This window comes from Caretta caretta, chromosome 4 (genome assembly GCF_965140235.1).
Source record: "Caretta caretta isolate rCarCar2 chromosome 4, rCarCar1.hap1, whole genome shotgun sequence".
In the NCBI taxonomy this organism is placed as follows: domain Eukaryota; kingdom Metazoa; phylum Chordata; order Testudines; family Cheloniidae; genus Caretta; species Caretta caretta.
In genome coordinates this window covers 20436568-20463232 of record NC_134209.1, presented here as the reverse complement: position 1 = coordinate 20463232, position 26665 = coordinate 20436568, and the positions used below count along the sequence as shown (strand labels likewise).

The window sequence follows — 26665 nt, the reverse complement described above, 5'->3', positions numbered from 1 at the left end:
TTGCTCTCACAGAGAAGCAGTTTAAGAGGCACCCAAGGTTCGAGAATTGTGGGGACACAGCTGTTCAACAGTCCAGATTGTATCCTGGATAATGTAACAGTAGGATACGTACATTTAAAAAAAAAAAAAAGAAAAAAAAGGCTCTTTTTGGAGTATTGCCATACACCTACCAGATCTTGCATTAGTGAAAGCTTTAACAAAGTGAGAACGAAAGAAATTATAGGGACGCAGCAATGAGACTTAGATGTTAGCAGCAAAATGGACACCACGTCTGACAACTTTGACAAAGTGAAGATGAGATGGACAAATTGAAAGGAGCAATGGGATTAAGTGCATAATGTAAAAACAGTACACAACTAGGGCGTGGGAGACCAAAGAACCTTTATAAATAGCAAACGATAGAAAAGTTGTGAAAGATGTGGTAAGACACCATGTCATAAATATAAAGGGAAGGGTAAACCCCTTTGAAATCCCTCCTGGCCAGGGGAAAGCTCCTCTCACCTGTAAAGGGTTAAGAAGCTAAAGGTAACCTCGCTGGCACCTGACCAAAATGACCAATGAGGAGACAAGATACTTTCAAAAGCTGGGAGGAGGGAGAGAAACAAAGGGGTCTGGGTCTGTCTGTAGTCGTCTTGGCCAGGGACAGAACAGGAATGGAGGCTTAGAACTTTTAGTAAGTAATCTAGCTAGGTATGTGTTAGATTATGATTTCTTTAAATGGCTGAGAAAAGAATTGTGCTGAATAGAATAACTATTTCTGTCTGTGTACTTTTTTTGTAACTTAAGGTTTTGCCTAGAGGGGTTCTCTATGTTTTTGAATCTAATTACCCTGTAAGATATCTACCATCCTGATTTTACAGGGGGGATTTCTTTATTTCTATTTACTGCTATTTTTTATTAAAAGTCTTCTTGTAAAAAACTGAATGCTTTTTCATTGTTCTCAGATCCAAGGGTTTGGGTCTGTGGTCACTTATGCAAATTGGTGAGGCTTTTTATCCAACATTTCCCAGGAGGGGGGGGGTGCAAGTGTTGGGAGGATTGTTCATTGTTCTTAAGATCCAAGGGTCTGGGTCTGTAGTCACCTAGGCAAATTGGTGAGGCTTTTTACCAAACCTTGTCCAGGAAGTGGGGTGCAAGGTTTTGGGAAGTATTTTGGGGGGAAAGACGCGTCCAAACAGCTCTTCCCCAGTAACCAGTATTAGTTTGGTGGTGGTAGCGGCCATTCCAAGGATAACGGGTGTAATATTTTGTACCTTGGGGAAGTTTTGACCTAAGCTGGTAAAGATAAGCTTAGGAGGTTTTTCATGCAGGTCCCCACATCTGTACCCTAGAGTTCAGAGTGGGGGAGGAACCTTGACACACCAATTCACAGTTGGAAAAAAAGTCCAGTAAAGGATGCAGCGTGTAAGGGATGCCACAGAACTGGACATTTTGCAATACTATGCAGGTCACCAAGAACAGTGAAAACAAGAGAAGAGAACAGTCAGTTAATAATAAGTTCACACTGGTGGGGGAAAGATCCTCAGTAGAAGAGATAACACCTAGGATGAATCTGGATGGATGAAAACTTTAATTTAAAATTGATCCTAGAGCAGCAGTCAGTACAATTAAAAAAACAACAATATAAGCACTCCAAGGACAGAGCCTGCAAAGATTTAATCAGATTCTACACTACACAGGATGTTTGTGGCAACTTCTGTGGGAAACACTGAGAAAGGAGAATGGTTTTCAACAAACAGCAGCTGTGACACAAGGGCTTTCATCTTCAGTGTGTTCTGATGTAACAAAGATACTCCTGAGCCGGCAAGCACTTTGTCAGGAAGTAAGTCCCTGCACAGGAAACTGTTCAGAAGTGAGAATACGCTCTGGAAGACCGCCACAAAAGACTTGATCTTTAGAATACAGGCAGTATTTACACATAATTCGTGAGATGACATATCAATATGTAGCTTTAAAGGCTCTGAATTTTATTTTGAATTGGTCACTGATTTACATTCTTCGGTAGACAATGTTTAACAATTTGAAAGACAGGGAGTGGAGTTCAACTCAGAGTTCTTGGTCCTCCACTTCCGAGAGAGCACTAGAAAATATTGCAGGAGGAATTTAGTAAAATGAGGGACTTCTAGGTAGGAGGTAATTTTCTATTTCTCTGCTTAAGCATGTTCAGACATTAACTAATCAGTCAACAGAACTCCTAGTTGATAGGAGAGTAAAGTAGCACTATCCCATTTTATACACAAGGAAACTGAAAGAGAGAGGCAAGTAATTTGCCCAAGGCCACAGAGTGAATCAGTGGAAGAAGTCTCTTGACTCCCAACATTACGGTCACTCCTCCAGACCACACTGCTCTGATGCGAGAGGTGCTGAACATCCACAGTTCCCACTGATTTCAGCTGCCATCTGTTGTGAGTAATCAGCACTTCAGAAAATAAGGACCCAGGTGTCTCAAGCAAGGCATCCAGAAAATTATAAACTCATAATTAGTGGTCATGTATGAAGTGTTTGGCGTAAGTGACTTGCCCACTAGACCACAGGAATTCTGTGGCAGAGTCAGGGATGAATCCAGTTCTCCAGGCGGACACTCCGTATCCTTTCTCTTCCTGCAACCCCCTGCCTCAGTCACTACAGATCTTCCAACTTCTATCCACAAACAAGGTAGGGGTCATACAAACAACTTCTTCATTCACTACACAACCCTGATTCATGCTTAGATCAGGCCCATCCTTTGCAAAGAATGAAGGAAGGTCCTGGGGAAAAAACAGTCTTTAATTACATGATTGCATACTGTCTCATAATCTATTTGCATATGGGCAGCAGTGAGGTTGCACAGGCTACCTTAATTTTGGCATTTTGAGTTTTGACTTTGCAGCCTAAACATTTCTTTAACATAAGGTTTTGTATGTAATTTCCTATGTATGTTTTTAAAAGGAAAAAAAATTCTATTCTGTTTAACCCCAGGACCTTCAGCACTGACTTCCAGCACTAGAACTAAAGAATTAGCTGGCATCAAGCTGTTACTTTCTATTGACCAGCTAATAGAGAACAATGCATAATACTGGATTAAGGAACCAGATTAAGCTAAATCAAAATAAACCACAATTAAACTAAAATAGGAGTGTCTACACACAAATTTGCACAGGTTCAGCTGAACCAATTTAAAAACACTTTAAGGTAAATGGGTGCAAGTTTGTTTGTAGACAAGGCCTTAGTAACTAATCAGGGGCCTGAGCCTGAAAAAAGCAGATCTGAGTTGAGTACTCGATTCCTATTGACCAGGATCAGGCTACGTGGCAATACCAGGGTTGCCAACTCTGACTGCAGCTATTCCGGGAGATTTTCTTTTTTGCCCCCCATAACATAATGTCATTTGCTTAAAATAGCCTGTTAAAATCTCCTGGATTGCTTTCAATAGTCAATGGGAGATGGATGCTGATTCTGGGAGACTCCCAGGCCCCTCCTGGAGGGTTGGCAACACTACAATAGACAGGCAAGGCTGTTTCATTGATTAACATAGGCTTTGCATTTCACTCCACCAAGTCTGCTTTTGTGAAAGTGAATCAGTTACTGCTATGACAGTTTACCAGAGAACGGAAATAAGTCACTGCAGTATCTTGAAGTAAAATTACAGTATGTAAAAAAAATCACTGATTCAGACATTTTTAAGACCAGAAGGGACCACTGTGAAGTCTGACCTCCTGTATAACACAGGCCACATGGCTTCCTGAATTAATTCCTGCATGATCTAGAGCAGATCTTTTAGAAAAAAAATCCTGACTTGATTTTAAAATTTCCAGTGATGGAGAACAACAAATCTTTGTAAATTGTTCCAAAGGTTAATTATTCATGCTGTTAAACATGTGCCCCTTATTTCTAATCTAAATGTGTCTAGATTCAACTTCCAGCCATTAGGTCTTGGTATGTCCTTGGCTGCTAGATTGAAGAGACCTCTATTACCACATTTCTGTTCCCCATCTAGGTACTTACACATTGTGATCAAGTCACCCACTAGCCTACTCTTGGATAAGACAAATAGATTGAACTGTGAGTCACAAGTGTTACTTACCTTTATGGCTTTCTGTGCATTTGGCAGTCCTTCCTCAATATCTTCCAGAAGGATTCCTCCCAGCCCCCGCTGGTCATGCTTGTCCAAGAGCCTGAGCAGAGCCTTTTTATCTTTCAAATTGTACTTAGGTTTGAAAGCATATTTCCCATCTATAACTTCTATTTTGGGATTGCTGACTAGAGCCTGTAATAGGGACATAAGTTTTAAACTTCAGAAAAAACATGCATGTATATGTATATTTGACTAAACAAACTTGTCATCTGTCAATGATGGCACACCAGCAACATATTGTAGTTGACAATTAACGATGACGATTAGGAAGTGGATTTGGGATTCAGGATCTCAGATCCAGTACAGGCAGAATTCATCATGATGGTACTTTTTACTTTACAGAGGAGGGTTAAGCACTATTTATACAATGCACCTTAGGCTGGGAGATCCATAAAGACACTTGCGGCAGCTGTGTTAGAAAAAGCTGCACAGCTCCTTTTTGGAAGGAGATTAGAGGAATAAAAATACCAGGGGATACAAAAATATGAATTCTTCTGGACATAAAATGCAAACAAACTATTTACCCAACGTATCGCACTGATCTCATATTGAGGTTACAAATGTGAAAGACATTACCCTGGGATGAACAAATCTGTAGTCAGTCTTCCCCAACTGGTGTCAACCGGCACCAGCAGATGCAGAAGAAATTGAGAAGAGCAGACCTCCTGCACAGAAGAACTTTACCCATGATGGCAACTTCAGAGTGAAACTGAACAGGATTTCATGGACAATTGAAATGATAAAGATATGCTCCTGTTTCACAGCCAGTACCACAATGGAAGTTCTTCTGTAAGAGAGAGCAACCCTACTTAGTTTCTTCTGCAGCTGCCAGCCTGACCCTGAAAGGAGAAAGAGAAGAGACACAGGAAGAAGAAAGGAGGGAGAACACACAGTCATCATAAAAAAGTTAACTAACTTTGGTAGCCTACCAAATTCTCAAGAGATTATGTAAACCACCAAAGTTTTGAAGTGAATTGCCATAATTTGCCTGTTAATAGCCTACTAGACTACCATGCTGTTGAGCCTTTGTTCACACTCTATTATCACTTATAAATGCAATAATAATTTAACAAAGTGTTTTCTTCTTAGCTTAGCATCTACATGATAATGCTCTAATGGTGAAATCCTCAACAGAATTGCCATTGACTTAATTTGGGCCAGGATTTTACCCTACAGGTGAACATCTCTGGGATTTAGCAGGAGTATTAGTACCAGTGGAATGTTGCAAGATATTTTTGTTACAGCCACACTACTTTTATTATATCTTGTCTTTTTAATGTCACTACTATATATACTGATTGTTTTCTTGCTATATGTCTATGTTAGTTGGTATTAAATAAAAACGTAAGCAATGTTTCACTCATAAATGAAGCAGAAGAAGAAAAATAGTGTTGTATTTTGCAGATTACATTTAAAGACACCAGACTCCAACCATTGCAATTTATGGAATGTTACTTTGCTAAAGCATACTGAAGGACCATAAAGACATTCATTCTCATGAGGTAAAAAGTGTGTTATGAGGAGGAGGATGGGGGCAATTTGGTTAAATACTCTATTTCCATAAAAGGAAAAAGTATATACAAAACAATAACCTCCTAACACCCCCGCCCAAAATCCCCAACTGCTGCTACCATTCCATCCCCTTAGCTCACCAAAATATTATGAAAATTCTAAAGCTCTTGACCAGTAAATAACTGTGAATCTATAGATATTATTTTAACCAAACTTTTTTCCTTTGGTTAATATAAGATCTTCAAATGCTGAAGCAGTTTTGCATTTAACATATATATTAAGATTCTTTGACAAGTATTGGCTCATTGTATTGCATTAGTAATGAACTATTTAACTTTATACCAAGATTAGTAAATGCTCTTCACATGACTCTTTTTACAATCTTTCACAATTTTAGAATAATTTCAGTTTCAAGCTAGTATCACTACAGCACTGGATGATTCTTGAGAAGTAATACAAGTAAAGAGGACAACATTTTTAGCAGAACAGTTATATTTTAGCAGGACAGTTATATTACAGAGTTTATCATTAAGCAAATGTATATGAGTTGAGTATTATTATTATTACTGGTCATTAGTCAGAGTCTGAAAATTTGTTTTCTTTACCTCACTCATTAACCATTGTTTCTGCCTGAGTCCAATATCTAAGTGTTGCGTTTCATCCAAAATTTCTTCTAGAGTTAATGGATGTGTATCACCACGCTGGTGCCGCGTCTGATAAAATAAATATTATCTATTAGAGCTCTGCAGGTACTTCATGAAAGTATGAACTCTACAGCAATTTATTAAGACTGGTAGCATGTTATGGCATTCCCCCCCCCCCAGGATTTGCTGTTTTAATTTAAAATAAAAAAGTCATGATACACAGTATTTTAATAAATATTAATTCAAGGTCTGTAATGTTCAAAATTTTGCTCTGGAAGCTTAGTAAGAAAATGAATGTATAATGTCTGTTACGATGAAAGACAGCACTTAAAATGAAAGCTGATGACAGGAAATGAGTCAAATTATAAATTTAAGGATAGTTGACATTCCTAAACATATGGAAGAAATTAGCCCTGAAAGAAATTTTTCATAAATGGTTCCTGAATCGTAGACCAGTTCTCATCTCTGGTTTATGTCAGCAGACTCTCAACCATCTTCTTACTTTTAAACTGAGCAAACTTGAGTAGGAGTCACTGGATACAAACATGGATTCTTACAATGACAATTTTTGTATTAATGATGTTTTTGGCATTAAACAAGTAGTTCTGCGTGTCTGATAACAGTTCTTAATATTAGTGCTACAATGAAAGGACAGCTTATATTAATGTTGCTGAGATGACAAGTGGATAAATAAGTATAAACATTTTCAGAAAAATTATACTTGAAATAAAATGACTCTACCTTCATATAATTCACTATCTTAGCAAGGACTCCAAACTTGTAGCCAGAGCCTCCTGAAAGGGCTTTCAAGTTAAATGACCCATTGCTGTGGTCTGCAAAAGAGGCAAAAGAACATGTTCTCAGAAACAGATTTTTAGTTTTGCACTCAACCCTGCTTCAATTATGCATCTCTTTTTGGTACTACAACCATAAATAAAAAGTAAACATAGTTCAGAAGTCAAGACCTGGGCCCTTTCAGATGTCTCTTTGTGAATGAAAATATGGTCCCTATGTAATTCCGTAAGTGCAGAAATGTTAAGATTTATGCTTTAAAGGGAGGCAAGCAAAAATCAATACCAAAGGAGTAAATTTTAATTCCTAAGCTTAATACCTCATTTTTGACTTTTTGCTGAAACCAACTTTTAAACAACTATAATTGTATTCACTGAATGTCATCTACAGGCAAGCTCAACGTTCCCACCCACATGACTGAATGGTACCTATATGCCCTGACATTGTGAGCCAGGAGTAGAAATTTTAATTTAAAATCACAAGCAATACAATATCAATTAAAAGGTATGCAAGATTATAGGGCAAGTAAAGTGAGATTCAGTTTCATATCCTGCTCTGAAAATAGGTCCAGCTGAAATTTTACCAATAAACATAAGAGAAAAGTACTTTGCTGGATCAGGGAAAGAGTGCTCAAGACACTGCACGATCCAACCCATAATGTGGTATGGATCTGCAGTCTTTTTTTTTTTTTTTGCTATCCCTCCAAGATAATGAAAATATTGTTTCAAAGAATTAACAAAGTTTAAATTTGTGAAAATATTGTTCTATACACATGCCCCAGTAATTGTATTAACTCAATTTTAATTTCATAATGTAACATTTAAGCATAATTATTATCAAGCCATTAACAAAAGCCACAAGTTAATTACCACAGAGTCCTATTATTCATATTCACTGAGGGGACTTTCAGAATTAAAAGATCAAGGGGGAAACCCAACTTCCAATCCTTACTCAGGGGTGCTGAGAACCATTGAACCAAACTGTAAACCCTGTGTACAATGAAATCCACTTCAAGCCAGGGGGTGCGGCAGCACCCCTAGTTCCAGCACCTATGCCCTTCTCTAGTCCGATGTGGCTTCTAACCCGAGCTTCTTCAACCTAAAATCACTCGCAGTAGCAAAGTCCAACAACTGTATCAGAATCAAATGCCATTGCTACTGGTTTCTATATATGAAACAATCCCTCAGCATGCCTCTTCAGACTGATAGGTTTCAGCGTAGCGGCCGTGTTAGTCTGTATTCGCAAAAAGAAAAGGAGTACTTGTGGCACCTTAGAGACTAACAAATTTATTTGAGCATGAGCTTTCGTTTTTATTTTTATGCTCAAATAAATTTGTTGGTCTCTAAGGTGCCACAAATACTCCTCTTCTTTTTTCTTCAGACTGATATTTGTTACCTTCTGGCAAACTAGAGCCAATATACTGCCTATACTTTGCAGATTTCCATTGGGACACTGTGAAGCAAACTTCTGAACCATCTGAAAAAATGTTCCACCTTAGTTCATGAAGAATGAAATATATGAGCAATTTCCTGTTTATATGTAGCAGCTGCTAAGTGGCTAATATGAAAAAAATTAATCACAGAGATAATACGATTAATGACTTGGCTACTGGAGTGGAGAGTATGCTTATAAAATTTGTGGATGATACTGAGGTGAGAGAAGTGGCTTAGGGTTAGGGTTTAGAATTCAAAACTACTCTGACAAATTGGAGAATTGGTCTGAATTCAACAAGATGAAACTCAATAACAACCAGTGCAAAGTACTTCATGTAGGAAGGAAAAATCAAATACACTCCGACAAAACGGGTAATAACTAGCTAGATGGTAGTACTGCTGAAAAGGATCTGGACGACTTAGTGGATCACAATTTGAATGCGAGTCAACAACATGATGCAGTTGCGAAATCATCTTGAGTGCACTAACAGGATTGTCACATATCAGACATGGGAGGTGATTGTCCCGTTCTACTTGGCACAGGTGAGGCCTCAACTGGAGTAATGCATCCAATTCTGGGGCACCACACTTTGGAAAAGATGGGGATAAACTGGAGAAAATATAGAGAAGAGCCACAAAAATGATAAAGGTTTAGAAAACCTGACCTATGTGGAAAGGTTAAAAAAAAGTGGGCATGTTTAGTCTTGAGAAAAGGCGACCAAGGGTAAATCTGATAACAGTCTTCAAATATGTTAAGGGCTGTTATAAAGAGGAAGGTGATTAATTATTCTCTTTGTCCACTGCAGGTAGGAGAAACAGTAATGGACCTAATCTGCATCAAAGGAGATTTAGGTTAGATATTGGGAAAAACTTTCTAACTACAGGGGTAATTTAAACTCTGGAATAGGCTTCCAAGGGAGATTGTGGAATCCCAGTCAGTGGAGGTTTTTAAAAACAAGTTGGACCAACACCAATCTCAAACTATCAATACAAACTCTTAATAAGAAGAGATTAAATACTGTAAACTGGAGTGAAGGTGATGTCTTCATTCCCAGTGCAGAAGTCTGAAGAGACAGCATGCTTTAAAAAGCTAATCTTTGCGAGTTTATTAAATTCTAGCGGGCTGTAGAGGTCAAGCGCACCAAGCACCTGAAGTCTGGCCCTGGTTCTTGGTCTACAAGACACCTGCCCTCCCACTGCCGCCGTGAAGTTATTGTTTAAAACCTGTAAATGCTGTCTCTCACAGGGACCACCACCTAGATTTAGTCTGGTGTTTGCAGAACAGTTCTGCCATGCCTGAGCATGGCCAGAGGAGCTCCAAAGAAGAGATGCTGCAGTGGCAGATCTGGGTGGTTGAATCTACCGTGTTGCCAAATACTCAATCCAGGAAAGGAGCAGGAAAGATAAGTCGCTACTTTATGAAAATGAATACAAATTAAAGTTATTAAATGAAATGTTTGGCAGAAACCACCACCAACCTGGTCCTTCGCCAGAGACAGAAAATCTGCTGGCCTGAGCTGAAGAACAGGGCTTAGTCCTGGAGACCCCAACAACAAGACCAGACTGCCTCCAGATTCCATGGGGGGGAGGGGGGATAACACTAACCCACCATCAGCGATGGATGAGAGAAGAACATATCCGCACCATGGCTTTGCTTTTTATTTCTTCCTTTCCCCGGATTCTTTGTCTGTATTTCTCTCTAGAATGTAAACTCTGTGGTCAAGGTTCATCCTATGGTCCCACAAACTCCAGGAGCTCACAAACAAATGTGCATGCCCATTCTTATCTCGGACACAGACCAATTCTGACTTTTTACAATTAAACAGAGTTATTCCCCTTACTCAGGATAACTGCTTCATAGGTGTTCAGGGTAGCTCAATGGCTCTGCGATGACACATTGGTGCAGACATTCTTTGTCTATCATGGCGCCCCACCCCACACCATGTGGGGAGCAAAGTGTCTTTGCCTCAGCCAGCCTCCTCTCCCTGGTGTTATAAATGGCCACTTTGGCCATGGCTAGGAGGAGGTTGACGAGGTGGTCCTGCGACTTCATAGGGCCACAGATGGAGTGTGCATAAACAAACAGGTGCGGGGAAAAATGTAGCCAGAACCTCAACAAGAGGTTCCAGAGGAGCCGCAAGGGGCTGCAACATGGCGCACTGCAGATAGACATGCGACAGGGTCTCCCTCACACCGCAAAAAGGGCAGGTGTCGGAAAGAGGGTTGAACCATGCCAGGTACACACCCGTGTTCACGGCTCCATGAAGGAGCCACCAATTAATGTTCCTGGCGGGCTGTGGAACCAGGATGGAGTACAGGCTGGACCACCGCGGTCCCTCACCCTCTGCAGCTGGTAGAAGGTCCCGCCACTTGGTGTCGGGGTGGGACACGAGGGTGGGGAAATGAAGAGTGTGGAGCACGACCGTGTAGAGATGGTCCTGTGGCGCGGTTCAGAAGTGAACCGGATGCAAATCGCGCAGCCAGCTTGGGGTATAAAGGCATGGGGGACGAGAGAGCTCACGGGGTAGGGGCCCGATGAAGAGATCCAGAGGGCCTGGGGTGAGGGGTGGGCGGGCGATACCCTCTCGCAGGACCCGCTCGAGGAAAAACCAACAAATGGGCAATAAGGCTGCCTCCACCTCCCGAAGTACGTGCCGGGGGGTACCAAAGGCGGAGAGCCCCAAGAGCCAGCCAAGCGCATAGGGATCCACCCAGTCCCCCCGGTTGCAGTCCAGGAGGTCTCCGATCTTGGTAAGTTCCAACAGGACCAACCTCTGGCACACCGAGGGCGACTTCGCCACCTGCACATGAAGATGAAGATGGTGTAGCAGGGGCTCTGCAAGGAGATCTGCCCCCTCGGTGGCCGCCACGGACCTGGTCGGAGGAGGGAAGTCCTGGTAGAAGACTGGCAGCTCGGAGAGGTCTTGCGGAAGACCTCTCGGATGGAGATAAAAGAGCTGCTGGTCATATCGAAGCCCTCAGAGGAAGCGGAAGAAGGTGTGCACCAGAGTGCTCCACGCCAAGCTACCTGCACCACAAAGGAGTCTCTGCATGGCCTGGAGGCGGAAGACATGGACCTGAGTGCACAGGCACACCAGGCCCTGTCCTCCCTCCTCCAGGGGAAGATGCAGAAACCACGCAGAGATCCAGTGCAGTCCTGGCCAAACGAACTCCAGAACCAGCTTCTGGAGCCAAGCCAGGAACCCCGGGGCTGGGCACAGGGTGTTGAGCCAGTGCCAGAGCATGGACAGGACTAGCTGATTGAGCACCAATGCCCTCCCCCGAAGGCAGAGGCACCGGAGCAGTCCTGCCCACCTCTGCAACTGCTCAACCACCCTGCCCTCCAAATTGTGCCAGTTCTCCAGCAGAGAAGGATGCGTGGCAGAAAGATAAAAGCCGAGATAGAGCAATGGACCCGTGCCCCACTGAATGGCCTGAAGCGCGGGTGGGAGGGCGCTCCGACCATCAGGCCAGAGCTCTTGACCCAGTTGACCTGGGCGGAGGTGGACACCGAGTACACAGCTTGGCAGGGCTCCACCCACACCAGGTTGCCCAGGTCCTGGACCACTGCAGCAGAGTGGTCTTATTGGGTGCTGGGAGGTATATAAGCCCTAGGATGACCAAGGCCTTATTCCTTGTGGACTAGGGAAAGGTTACTTCAGGGTAATTGGAGCACCCAGAGCCAATTAAGGCCCCACCCAAGACCTAATTAAAAAACCCTGCTTCAGTCAGACAGAGAGATGGAAGGAGAGCTGACTAGAGTTTGGAGGAGTATTGCTTTTAGCCAGAGGACCAGGGGAAGGGAAACCCTGCCCAAGCAGAGCAAAGGACTTAGTCCTTTTTGCCGGTGGGGTTCCTGAGGGAAACCCTACCCAAGGGGAGAGAGGGTAAGCAGCCCGCAAAGCTGAAGGGGCTGGGACCCGGAGTAGGAGAGCAGATCTGGGTCCCTTCCCTGCTCCTCTCTCTCTCCCCCACTGGGGCACTAGCGGAGCCCACAACACCCAAGAATAGGGGTAAGGGGCAGCACCCTTACCCACCACACCAAGAAAAAGTGCAGGACCCACCACAATAGCGTCAGCCATTTGCCACAGTCCCCAGAAGATAAACAAACTAAAACTATTTCTACTTAAAAATTCATATCCAACCAACACATGCAAAAAAATCAAGTAAAAGTCTCTCCATACACACTATCCCATAAATTCATGGATTTTAAGGCTAGAAAGAACCACTATGTCAACCAAACCTGACTTCCCGCATAACACAGGCCAGAGAATTTCACCCTGTGATTCCTGAATATTAACAGGTTGAACCATAGCACATCTTTTAGAACGCCATCTAATCTTGATATAAAGATTCCAAGTTAACACTCACCAATTTAATATTTTAAATAACTAGTCAATAACCATTTCTAAACACTTCACATGGCTAGAGTTAAACACTACACATTTTGCGTGGAAGGAAAAGTCACCTGTGGTGTGGATGAGAATGTAGAAAAGGCAAACTTATAGTTATAGGTCGCAACAGGTATATGAGAACTTAAATAGCAATTTCCAGTCTTTCTTCCGGCTGGTTGCTGGTATATACACTTAAGCAACCTTAAGTGATTTTTAACACAATCTTTGTTTGACAAAATATAAATTAATAAACCGATTCTCTAAACACAGGGCACTTCAGAAAGGGAGATTCACCTCAGCTCCATCTGTAACCTACTGCTTTATAACAGTCCTTAATTCACTCCAGCAGAGCCCTTCCCAAACTCAAAAATAAGTCTTTAAGTGCTCCAAGCAGGGTTAGACAACACACTGTTAAAAATGCTGCTGCCCTGTTTCCACCAATGCTTTGACTGATGATTGCACAAATGAAGCATAGGAATGGCCATTAGGAAAATTAGTAGCACAGACAAGGCCTACGTGTCTCTAATACCATTTCTGAGAGTTTGGTTTCCAACTGGGAAGTCTATTGTTGGTGGATACTTTCTTATAAGCCATAGCACACATTAACAATCTGCAAAACACATTTTCCCATAAGCAGAAAATGGAAACTTATTTTCTTATTAAAGTCAATCTGAACCCAGTTCTCAGCATCCACCCACTGAAAAGCAATGTTTCAAGTTGGGTATCCAAAAGTTAAGGCATCCAAAATCAACAGTTATTTTGAAAGTCTTGGTCAGGTTTTTTATTTTACCCCCTACTTAAGGTACCACAACAGAGTACAACTAGCATTGACATATTCTGTGGATCCAGTCTAACACACTATTGTATTCTAGGAAATGTATTTGAGACTTTGCTAAGGACCAATCATTCACAGTAAGTAGGTAGTAGACTCAGAAAGTGGGTTATCACATAAGTGGCAGACTCAGAGAAAATGTGTTATATTCACTGTATTTAAATTTAGCATGCCCTTGGCTCCTTTAAAGGGAACTGTAAATTAAGTTTCAAAACTCAGTCTGCTAATACACCCACACTATCCATCTTGGCCTTTCTGAAGAGGCAGGAAGCATTCGGCACACTGCCAGTTATGTACTAATTTTATTTGCAAATCACTTTATAAAAAGATTGTGAAACAAACTTTCAAAATGGTCAGTTTTTAAAAAAAAGTGTTTACTTTTTTTTGTTTTTCATATATCATTTCCTTGACCCATTTGCTAATTATTCTAGAGACTTACATTGAAAACAGGAGCTTTGCTAAGGTCTAGAAAAAGCATAATACCCTAAAAATGAATACCATTTCAAAAATTCAGAAACAGATTGTCATATCATAGCTCCAAGATTATGACTTCACTGCAGATTAAGCAGAAGGACATGGACCAAAAGAGAAAACTGAAGTAACAGAAAATGTAACACACACGACTAATTAAATAACTGTTTTATATATTATTTATTATATCACAGAGCTTATACAGTATAAATCCAGGTATAACAGAATAGACCCTCTCCCGAAACCTCATTTGAGAAGTTGGAAAAAAAAGAAACAAAAGCAAGTTGCCTTTATTTTGTATCACTAATTTTTTTTTTTTAAATCCTCTCTATGAAGGAAATTTACCCAAGAAAAAAATCTTAATGGTTACAGACCTAAGAGATCAGTAAAACAAAATTAGACAGCACCTCTATCTCCACAACTGATAATTTATGGTTAAAAAAAACACATTATGCAATGACTCTGTCCAAGAATTAAATCAAAGGCAGCAATGTTGTTTCCTATTAACCTGTTTAATCTACCGGACTGAGGCACATTTACAGTTTACTGTAAATAATATAATGCTGAATAGAAACAGAAATCTGCAGGTATTAACATTTCAAATGTCATGCTCTGACTCACTGTCTTCCAGCTCAAAGCTAAAGCATGTCAATAACAACCACTGTATCACTAACACACCTCACTGTTAATAAGATCACATTGTAAACGAGTAAGATACGGGGTGAGCAGGTTGATCATCCTACACAAAACAATTTAAATTTATGAATGATTTACTCCTGAGGTAGTGGGTTTGATGCAAATGAGCATAAAGGAAGTTGTCAGCAGCATTATGCTCTGGCCAATAGTAGCAAAGCTCCATTTTAGCTGTGCCATAGCCTGCACTAAAAAAAATAGAGCAGACCAGCGCTCTTTCAGCATCTTTTCAGACAAGAGGTAGGTCTGTACCATTTTTTAAAATTGTCTTACATTTATATTGATTATTGAAAGAAAATATATCTTTAGCTTAGAAAAGAAGTCTATATAAAGCCTTTCTCCTATAAAAGCCAGCATGAATTTTCTTTGTGTTAAGCAGGATTTTACTCTGCTACAATCCTTAATCTGCTACTATCAGACAAGCACTATTACCATCTGTACATTAATGGAAAATTGATGACCACTCCATCTTATAAGAAACCCAACACACCCAAGCCAATGCGCAGTAAACAAAATGTATTTGATGTTTACTAGCTAGTAGCTCATTTCTTGCAGCCTCACGTTCCATTTAGTTGATTCTGACTGTTTTAAAATAGATGCTAATACAAATCTTTTTATTAAAAAAAACCAAACTAATTCTGTAACAAAGAAAAAACAAAATTGTTAGAGGGTGTATTTTTCAAATATAAACAATAAAGCAATCACTAAATTGCTTAAGAATGAAATTGTATGCTGCTAGGCTAAAAATGTGTTCTAAAGAATTGGTTTGTTAGACTAGCACGAAAATCAACCTTATCACTTAACATATTCCTGGAGTAAATATAAGAGTGTTAATCCATCTGCATGATGCAGACAGACAGGTTAGAATCCACGAGAGATTTCTAGATACCATTATCCCAAAATGTTTGTCAGTTGTTTCTTATTTGAGACTTCCTCAGCACTGCATTAAAATGAGTCATTTTGCCACTGCTCCTCTGAATACAATTCTGAGTAAACTTACATTATCACAGCATCCAAAGAATGATTTTTAAATTAAAACATATTATAGAACTACATTAAATATTTAACCACTACTAGATTTTGTTCACGCACAATACCTGTAATGCATACTAATCAGACTAGCTCAGTGTAAATTTTAAATATTCCTACTGCAATTAGAATTAAAATGCAACTGTGTCGAACCCGAGTTTCTCCGATAGTTTTCAAAGATGTGCCTTTTCTTACTTTATCAGTGCTGCAGTTAATTTTGATGGATTAGCAATGAAATCTTTAGTCTTGTATTTCACAATTACAACAGTTTTGGTAGGTGACTCAACAGCTGTCTTGGCTTTAGTCAAGTCTGGGGGATTACAGTCACTAGTAGAGAGCCAACACTTCTAGAATATTATCAAAATCAGCCTACAGCTAGTAACTGGACCCCTGCCCCAACTTGGTTTATAAAATAGAATTATCTGAAATTCTCTCTTCAATGGAGGAAGTTAATTTTCCTAGCCACCATTTAACACAGGGGTGGGCAAACTAAGGCCCAGGGGCTGCATATGGCCCTTCAGACATTTTAATCCGGCCCTCGAATTCCTGACAGGGAGCGGGATTGGAGGCTTGCTCTGCACAGCTCCCGGAAGCAGCAGCACATCCCCTCTCCAGCTCCTACATGTATGGGCAGCCAGGGGGCTCTGCATGCTGCCTCCGCCCCAAGCGCCGCCCCTGCAGTCCCCATTGGCCAGCAAATGGGGCCAATGGGAGCTTCAGGGGCAGCACCTGCAGATGGGGAAGCTCACAGAGCTGCCTGGCCATGCCTCCGCATAGGAGCCAGATAGGGGACATGCCATTGCTTCCGGGAGCTGCTTGAGGTAAGCGCCACCCAGACCACCTCCCGCGCCCCAATCCTGATCCCCCTCCCACCCTCCAAACCCCTCGGTCCCACCCTCCTGCACCCCAGAGCCCGCACCCCCAGCCAGAGCCCTCACCCCCCTGCACTGGTACTCCTGCCCCAGCCCTCTCCTGAACTCCTCATTTCTGGCCCCACCCCAGAGCCCGCACCGCCAGCCAGATCCCTTCCCCCTCCCCAACCCCCAATTTCGTGAGCATTCATGGCCAGCCATACAATTTCCATACCCAGATGTGGCTCTCAGGCCAAAAAGTTTGCCCACCCCTGATTTAAGAAGTGCTAAGCACTATCTTCAAAACATCAATTGGCATATCATATAACTAAATCACTAGCTATCAGATATCAAAGGGGTTAAAAATATTGTCTTACAACTCACATTATTAGAGTTTAAAAATTAATTATAGCTAAGACACTACCCAAATCATGGGATGATCTTCAGATAATAGCAGCTGAGTTGTGGACAAGACATGGAGAATTGTGGAAAAATAATAATGACCTTTATTAATTGCAGTAATTTGGAAAAGCCACAGCAGACCTATTTGTTTAAGAAAAATTTTCTGGAACAATATAAACACTCAACTATTATGCTATGCCAGATAGCTAGCTAGCTAGCTAGATACACACACACATAAAAATCACAGGCACAGCATAATAGTTGAGCACTTATATTGTTCCAGCAAATTTTTCTTAAACAAACAAGTCTGTTGTGGCTTTTCCAAATCACTGCAATTATTATTTTTCCACAATTCTCCATGTCTTGTCCACAACTCAGCTTCTATTTTTTTTATATATATATATATATATATATATATATATTTTATAACCAGACAATTTGGTGCAACTACAAGGCCGTAACCAGGGTAGGGAGGGTGGGGCAGCTGCCCATGGCACAAAGCTGGGGAGGTTAGGCCTGGAAAAATGGGGAGGTTAGGCAGAAAAATGAGTAAAAAAGCATCGAGGGTACAGCCTGGCAGCAAGCATGGTACTGCCAGCCTCACTTCTGTGCTGTTGCTGGTGGCGGTGCTGCCGTTAGAGCTGGGACCCGGTCAGCAGCCATTGCTCTCGGGCCGCCCAGCTCTGAAGGCCGTGCCACCGCCAGCAGCAGTGCAGAAGTAAGGGTAGCAGTACCATGCCCCTTACCTCCTACCAGCTCTACCCCCTACCGTTTCCCTCCCTCCAATTTTTCTGCCCCTCTTCCCCCACAGCTTTGCACCCTGGGCGGCTGCCTCACTTACACCCCCACCCCCCCCGCCAGTTACAGCTCTGAACTCTTCAAGATCATTTAATATACTTATGGGGGAGGTGGGAGAGGGAGTGTGTGTTGCAAACCTCAAAATGTATGCAAAATTGTGCAAAGTAAGCTTATTTAAAACAAAATTGCGGTAGAAGCCTAATATTGTGGAATATGCAATATTGCGAAAGAAGTAGGACCTTAAATTATAGCTTATTTTAATCTCCCAGTTGACAGACTACATGCTGTTTCCTCCATTCTCTCAAACTAAAAATATGAAAGTTGTTAAAATAACAGAACCTTAAACCCCTGGGCACTGCTTACCCAAAAATGTACATACTGTGAGACTGAATCCCACACCCAGGTTTCCTTTACAGACTACAACAAAACAGACCTATTAAAGGATATTAGAGAATGAGTCTGTACCACTTCCATACTTCAGAGCAGAGGGGGGTTCTGTCCCTCAACTGTCAAGCCACTCATTTCCCTCCTCTTGTGCTCTACTTCTACTAAGGGCACCTTCTAGCTTGTGGGAGGACTAGGAGAAGAGACATTTGCCTCATCACAGAGGATACTATGCTTCCTGGAATGACTCCATAAGCAACAGAGTGAAACTGACAAGTAGTGCATTCATTTCACATTGATGTTTGGAAAGTACTAGGGACAGCTGAGTTACAGTGATACAGTCTTCCTGTGCAGGATTGTCCCATAGGAGAATTTCAACAATAAGTGAAAGAAAGAGCAAAGGAAGGAAAGGAGAGGAGAGGGGATAAAATGAGGAGAGGAAATGCAATATTTCCTCAATCCCAATTTAAATATAACGCCTCAATCAAAGTTCCAATACACTGGGCCTGATTCTGCAAGGCACACACCCCTACTTCAGTGGGAGCTGGGGCACTGATCGAGATGCAGGGTTGGCCTTTTGAGGATGCTATGAGAGGCATTCTGTGAATAGTGCTCTTCAGCCTCTGTGGATCCCAATCTGGCATCATTAGCTAAAATTACCACTGAAATTTATTGTCCACGCCACCCACCCTCCAAAAAAAGAAAATAAAAAAGGAAAGATGAAACAGCATTTTGAAGGCTTATTTTACCTAAGTTTTCTTTAAAATAATTTTCCAAAGAAATCTTCATCTAAATAATTATTTCAATTATAAAAAGGCAACAGCAAATTCCCACATTAAAACCTTTATTCATACTTGTATGTATTCCATTTCTTTATCCTTAGCTATGAGTTTAAAAAGGAATTCAATAAATTACCACAGTTCCCAAAACTAATTTTCTGTGGATGCACTCATCCTGACAGGCAAGCTCTGAGATAGGGCCTCATCAATGCCACAATTTCATTTTGGTTTTTATTCAGCCAAACAGAAGCACACAAACAACATGATGAACAGTATATAAGCAACAGCAATGAAATGTAATACAACTTAAGCTAAGTTAACTGCATCCTGGCTGTTTCCTGTTTTATGTTAAAAATGGCCCAATTTTATTATTGGTAAATTCATAGACAAACTGTTTAAAATAGGTAGCAATATGAAATTTGGGCTTTATCATTTTTCCTTTCAATTATCCATATATTTTGGTTTTCAACTTTGTAAACAAAACATTGATGCTTTCTTTACAATTAGTATTTTCTGGTCATGTTGCATTTTGATTAAGTTAAATAAAAGGTAACCAGATAGACTTCTTAATAGCCTACGCCTTTATTCATTGTTTTATCTACAACACAAAATTCACTTTATCTTAAGATTTTTGTAAGGAATTTCAACTTTTTAGTGAACAAAGTTGCCTCATGTCCAGTGTAATTATACACAGTATAAAACATACATTTTTTACAAACTGAGCATCTTTCATTAATTAGCTATATAGCTCTGATTTTAATTAATGTTACATCATACCCCTCCTGCATGAGTATAACATGCAAGAGACTTCTAGCCTTTCTTACCTAACCTTCAGTCTTCCTGTACCAAGTTCGTGGAGCAACATTTACATATTAATTTACATACAAAAATATAAACTAAGAAAACTTTAAGGCTGCAGTCATGCTCTCAAGAGTTATAAAATACCAGAATGAAGGTTGCCTGTGAGATTTTAATTTGGCGCCGTTGTGCGTATTAGTTTAAAGAGAATTAAAGCCACTTTAATTTTGAATGAGGGTGTTCGCTCGAGGGTTTAATGCAGTTTAACTAATCCACTTCAAATTCATACCTCTAGTTAATTCAGATTAATTTTCCTGGATGTCCCTGTGTAGACAAGCCCTTAACTATGGAGTCACTCCCGGTCCTCTATACTATGCAAAAACTACAATACTATATTAAGACTGATGTTTAAAAACTGTTCAGAAGCCAGGAAATTCAGAGTTAAAGGTAATAAATGCTCTTTTTAAAAAGGAAAAATGCACATTCTTCCCTACTCTAGAAGTGATTGATATAATTAACTTGTGCATGAGCAGAACTAGAACTTTTCAACTCACTTTTACAAATATTTGTTGGACTGTAAAGGTAGCATATCATGTTAATAACTGAAGTTTTTAAATAGTTTTTTTGGGTATTTAAAATACATATATTTCAATTCATCTTAAAGATATCTAAAGCAGCCCTTAGCCTGCTCCTCTGCATGTAGGACTTAATTCATAGTACTCTAACAAGTACATTTGTCTTTCATATTCTAAGGTGAGAGATGAGAGCAGAGTAAAAACTGTGCTTTAATCTCTCTCCTCCTCTCCCTGCCTCATCGCATCATCTCTCTCAACTGAGCCCGCTCCCATTCTACCCTCAGAGGTGCTGGAAGAGGTAGCCCCCCATTTTAAGAAAACACCAAGCCTCAAGGGGCTCCCTTTCCCATTTTAATTCAGTCGGCAGTCAGTCCTTCAATACAATGTTGCTCTAGGCTCAGTTCCAGAAGTTCACATATCCAAATCCTGCTGCCTCTCTAAACCAACGAAAGCAGTTAGACCAATGCCAAGCAATCGCAGGGCCAGGTTTTGCACCTGGGGGAAAGGACGTGATGGGTCATTGGTGATGGGGTGGAGAGTGAGCCCACCACGCACCCACCTGGTGGGAGCAGCTACAGTCCTGCAGTGCCAGGCCTAGCTCCACATTCCAGGCGTTGTAACCTAACACACAGGGTCACAGTGCCACTGAGCTCCTGGGTGCTGAACACTATGAGAATTTGGTCCTTAATGTGTTAGGAAGCTTGCAAGTTAACCGAAAGACGATAACAGCACTTACAGATGAGATAAGGAAATTGTATTATAAACCAGGAGAGCAGCTGAAAGTTCAACCTTGTTCATTCTCCAAGACAGTTACAATTTCTAAATGTACTGTAATTCCACTTAACCAAATTCAAATGATCCAGACAGCCTAGTTATCCAAAAGGAAACTGTGTCCCCCACGTAGCCCTGTTGGTTACATACCAACTGATTAACTAACATTAAGGCTGTGGGAACTGTGATGTAGAAGGATTTCCGAACAGTATGAGGAAAGGAGGGAGGGAAATGAAGGGAGGCAAAGAGGTGGGTGGAGGAGAGAAAAGGGGGAGGAAAGAAGACGGGAGAGGTGCTGCTTGAATGCTTCCCAGCGCCGACAGCCCTGGGCTCTGCAGGCACCAATACAAATACCAAGGGGAACGGCCAGCTGAGGGTGCTGGGAAGCACTAAAGCAGCACTAACAAGGCTCCTGTCTCCTGCAACTACTGCCCCTCTCCCTCTTTCTCTCTCTTCCACCCTCCTCTCTGCCTCCCTCCTTTCCTCATCCTACCCAGAAATCCTGCAGCTTAACATAGCACCTCCATTTATCCAAACGTGCAGTTACCCAAAGGAATCAGATGGCTCCCAGACCATTCTGATAAATGGAACTGTAAACAAAGGAAGAAGTAGAAGAATGCCAAATGTTAATCATTCCAGTCATTAGGATCCACACATCCAGTAACAGCACATGGGTCCCTTGTTTTGCTAGAAATGTCAAATGTGCAGAGAGGGTTTTCAAACCATTAAAAAACTAAAACATTTAAGAGTAACAAATAGACCATGTTTCTAAAATCATCCCATGCAGATGGAAATAATCTCTGTAAGATTGCTTCTTTGCATTATCTTTGGAATAAGTGAGAGATGCTCCTTAACTTTACTGATACATGTTGCAATGTATTAGTTTTGCAATAAAATATATTTCAAAAAGTCATCACACAGTCAAGCTGTGCATTTTGAGCCAATATATTTTTGACTCAAAGCAAAATAAAGAGCCAGATTAATGCAGCTTCACTTCAAAGAGTATGTATATGTCCAAAGCTCCCCAGTTCAGAAACTATTCACTGCTTGCCACAGGAAATTAGCTGTCATTCTGAAAGTAAACTCTTCCAACTAGGGAAAATAATTCAAGTTCCAACTTAGTTGGTAAAAGAAAAAACTGACATTTTAGAAGTTAAAAACGTCACCTTTGTTTCTCTGTTTGTTTTAACCTATAGATCTGCTGCAGTGAGCACAATAAGAGGACTCTCCAAGCATGGCAACCTTCAACACCAGTTACTGGAACGAGACTACGTCCCTTTACCAATACCTTGGTTTTCAAGTGCAAAAGATTTACCCTTTCCATGATAACTGGAACACTGCCTGCTTTATTATTCTGGTTATATTTATCTTTACTGTAGTTTCTCTGGTGGCGTTGGCTTTCCTTTACGAGTTGCTTGACTGTTGCTGCTGTGTGAAAAATAAAACCATGAAAGACCTAGCGAACGAATCCAACCCAGTTAGAACCATGATGGACAGCTTTAGAAAGAGAGAAACAGAAGTGGTGTAGTAATGATTGATCACTAGAACTCACAGAAGAACCAACAAACAAAATGAAGCCTCTTGCATCTTATGAGCAAGTCATGTGCTTTTTGGGCCTTAAAAATCATTGTTAGCAACAATTATTTCACTTCTGGATGTGAACTTGAATGGCTAGCAAAATCTTTATGTGGAAAGAAAGATTTTTGTTTTTAAATGAACTTTTGTCATCTATATTTGATTACTAGAGTAAATATTTGTTCATCTGAATAATTCACAATGTTGCTTAATTGGAGAAATACAGATCAATCTGATTGTCACCCTCACCCCTGCCATCTCATGTCTCCTCCTTGGTCTATAAGCTCTCCTTTTGGGGGAAGTCTGCACAAAATTTACCAAACAATGGCACTCTTCTTAAAAACATGTGTATTAAAAAGAAAAAAATGTCAGTAAAACAAAATGAATGGTTTTCATTACACATGGCATCTGAATATTTTGCAAAGCCCAGTGAGGTAGGCTTTCTTATTTAACGAAAAAAGAAAAATGTTCATCCCCAGCAAACAAATACCTCTCTGACCACTTCCTGGAAGCACCTGACAGCTTCTCCCTGCAGCTCAGAGAACTCCCACCCTATCCCTCACCCAAACGGTTTATCAATTCCTAGGTGTTAGAATTTGTTATCACATCAGAGTGAGGTCACCTCAATATTTCCACAAAGGAGTGTTTAATCAAGAGTACTGTCTGGAGGCAAATGAGTATCTTTTCACCCCCCATACAAGAACATATCACCTAAGAGCTTCCCTCCCACATCCTCCTGTCTCCAAGTCCATAATTTCACAGATCATTCCTGATCTCCACCTCCCTCCCACACTCCTCACCAGTCAAGGGGATTGCCTTTTGAGATACAGATCCACTGTTCTTGGCTACAGACGTGAGAACACACCTTCATGCTGGATGTATCAAGTTTCTATAGTAGGGCAAGCCTACATTACACAATTAAATTGACTTAAGTTACGTTGACATACAGCCACCACAGTAATTAAATCTCTTTTGCCTGTCCACACTACCTTCCTTGGGTCGGCAGTGTGCATCCTCACCAGGAGTGCTCACACCAATTTAACTATCGGTGTAGGGCACTGTGGGATGGCTTTTGAAAGGCAGGAACAGTCAATGTAAGCAACGCAGTGTCTACACTGATACTGCACTGACGTAACTACATTGACCTAAGCACTATGCCTCTCGCATAGGTGCAGTTATTAACTCAGTGTAGTGGGCGAGTTACATCGGTGGGAGCTTCATTTTAGTGTAGACGCTTACAGAGTTAGGTTGACCTAAGGCAGCTTACGTCGACTTAACTCTGTAGTATAGATCAGGCCCCAGCTGTCCAGAGTTAGCATGATTTTGACTATTTTAGACTCGCTTATCAATCTTTCCTTGCCATGAAATACATATTATTGACGGATCCAATGCCTGTCTTGGGTAAAAGTGATCATGAAATAATAGAGTTCATGATTCTAAGGAATGGTAGGAGAGAAAACAGCACAATAAAGATAATGGTTTTCAAGGAGGCAGACTTTAGCAAACTCAGGGAGTTGGTAAGATCCCATGGGAGGTAAGTTTAACGGGAAACACAGTTCAAGAGAGTTGTCAGTATTTCAGGGACATTATTAAGGCCACAAGAGCAAACTATCCCACTGCGTAGGAAAGATGGAAAGCATGGCAAGAAACCACGCTGACTTAACCTATAGGTCTTCAATGATCTGAAACTCAAAAAAGAGCCCTACAAAACGTGGAAACTCAGTCAAATTACAGAGGACGAATATAAACAATAAAACACAAGTATTTAGGGACAAAATTAGAAAGACCAAGGCACAAAATGAGATTAAATGAGCTAGAGACATAAAGAGTAACAAGAAAACACTATACAAATACATTAGAAGCAAAAGGAAGACCAAGCACAGGGTAGCCTGTAACTCCATGAAGGGGGGATGTAGTGAGGTGGAGCAGCCTCTCTCCAAACTAGAGAGCCAGGGACCACTACACTCCCCCCGGTGGGCAGACCTAAAACCTCCCCACCCCTGGCATCGGAAGTCCCAGGGCAGGACAGGAAATATAAAAGCAGAGCCCTGGAGCTCAGTTGGGGTTGGACCATGGGAAGAAGCAGACATCTCTTCCCGGGCATAGACATCTCTGCAGGATCCCGGACTAGCCCTCAAGTGGAGCCACGTCCTGCAGTTGGAGGAGATGGATGAGTATCCCAAGGAACTGTCAGATGAATGCCCCGAGGAGCTGTGGGGACTGCCAGCGGCCAAGAAGACATAAGAACGGCCATACTGGGTAAAACCAAAGATCCATCTAGCCCAGTAGCCTGAATTCCAACAGTGGCCAATGCCAGGTGCCCCAGAAGGAATGAACAGAACAAGTAATCCATCCCCTGTCGCCCATTCCCAGCTTCTGGCAAACAGAGGCCAGGGACACCATCCCTGCCCATCCTGGCTATAGCCATTGATGGACTTATCCTCCATGAATTTATCTAGTTCTTTTTTGAACGATGTTATAGCCTTGGCCTTCACAACATCCTCTGGCAAGGAGTTCCACAGGTTGACCGTGCATTTTGTGAAAAAATACTTTCTTTTGTTTGCTTTAAACCTGCTGCCTATTAATTTCATTTGGTGGCCCCTAGTTCTCGTGTTATGAGGAGGATTAAATAATACTTCCTTATTTACTTTCTCCACACTATCATATCCCCCCTCAGTCATCTCCTTTCCAAGATGAAAAGTCCCAGTCTTATTAATCTCTCCTCATACGGCAGCTGTTCCATACCCTTAATAATTTTTGTTGCCCTTTTCTGAACCGTTTCCAAGTCCAATATATCTTTTTTGAGATGGGACGACCACATCAGCACGCAGTATTCAAGACGCAGGCATACCATGGATTTATATAGAGGCAATATGAAATTTTCTGTCTTATTATCTATCCCTTTCTTAATGATTCCCAACATTTGGTTCACTTTTTGACTGCTGCTGCAGACAAGAGGCAGAGGACACAGGACCTTTGGACTATGGAGCCCTACGCCCAAACTGTGGTAGGAAGTAGTCCAGGGGAACCAGACTTTAGTCCGGTTCTGCTGCTTGAGAGTGAGTCAGCATGTTTCGGGAGGATTGCCACTATAAGGGCCCTGGGCTGGGACCAGGTGGAGTAGGGTGGGACTGGGTTTTCCTACCACTGACCCCACCCCAGAGGTGGCAGCCAAACCCCCTCTTTTTGGCCAGAAGGCGTGGGCTTTGTTGTGGGCTCACCCCAGCCAGAAGGCTGTGGAGCCACAGACTGCTCTGCCGTGCCCAGAGCTCCCTTACAGACTGTTAATTCCTGTTTGCCCCAGCCAGACAGCTGCAGGCTAAAGACTGTTTGTGGCTCTGCCCCACCCAGAGGACCAGAGCTCTGCCCCCCTAGACTGTTTTGTTGCTGTCTGTCCCAGCCAGATGGCTGCGGGCTAAAGACTGTTTGTGGCTAGGCCAGGGGTGAAAGTAAAATTTCTCTCTTACCGGTATTGGGGGGGGAGGGCAGTTGCCCCCCCCCACTCCACCCCCTGGAAGGGTCAGGGCCTTGGGCAGAAGGGGTGGGGCTGGATGTCAGTGTCCCTCAGCCAGGCCGCCTGGGGCTCCAGCGGCGATTAAAAGGGGCAGGGACTTTAAAACGCTGCCGTGGCATTGCTTTATGCACAGTCCTTTTGCCGCAGCAGCGCTTTAAAGGACCCTGCTTAAAGCGGTAACGTCACTGCCCCTTTTGCACCCTCCCTGTCGGTGGCCCTGCCAGTAGGGACTTGGCAGGGCCACCAAAGGGGGGCGCAAAAAGAGCAGTGACGTTAAAGTGCGGCTATGGCAGCACTTTAACGT

At 41.8% G+C, this 26665-nt stretch overlaps 2 protein-coding genes across 3 annotated transcripts in view; one reads left to right on the top strand and one right to left on the bottom strand.

The window, feature by feature from the left end:
* The window catches only part of GTF2E2 (general transcription factor IIE subunit 2), a 66022-nt gene that overhangs the window by 24320 nt on the left and 15037 nt on the right, over nucleotides 1–26665 (bottom strand). The window contains exons 3-5 of the mRNA XM_048848762.2: nucleotides 7012–7103; nucleotides 6232–6339; nucleotides 4064–4246 (exon numbers count right to left, since the gene is read on the bottom strand). Of these exons, the coding sequence (XP_048704719.1) occupies nucleotides 4064–4246; nucleotides 6232–6339; nucleotides 7012–7103 (383 nt within the window). The remainder of the gene's footprint in view (nucleotides 1–4063; nucleotides 4247–6231; nucleotides 6340–7011; nucleotides 7104–26665) is intronic.
* SMIM18 (small integral membrane protein 18) lies at nucleotides 15023–23095 on the top strand. 2 transcript variants are annotated; one of them, XM_048848764.2, is made up of 2 exons: nucleotides 15023–15125; nucleotides 22469–23095. In XM_048848764.2, exon 2 carries the CDS (start codon nucleotides 22507–22509, stop codon nucleotides 22798–22800), a length of 294 nt encoding a protein of 97 aa, XP_048704721.1. In that variant the 5' UTR covers nucleotides 15023–15125; nucleotides 22469–22506; the 3' UTR covers nucleotides 22801–23095. The 2 variants fall into 2 exon arrangements, with proteins under 2 accessions (XP_048704721.1, XP_048704722.1); XM_048848765.2 differs by having other exon boundaries at nucleotides 15032–15129.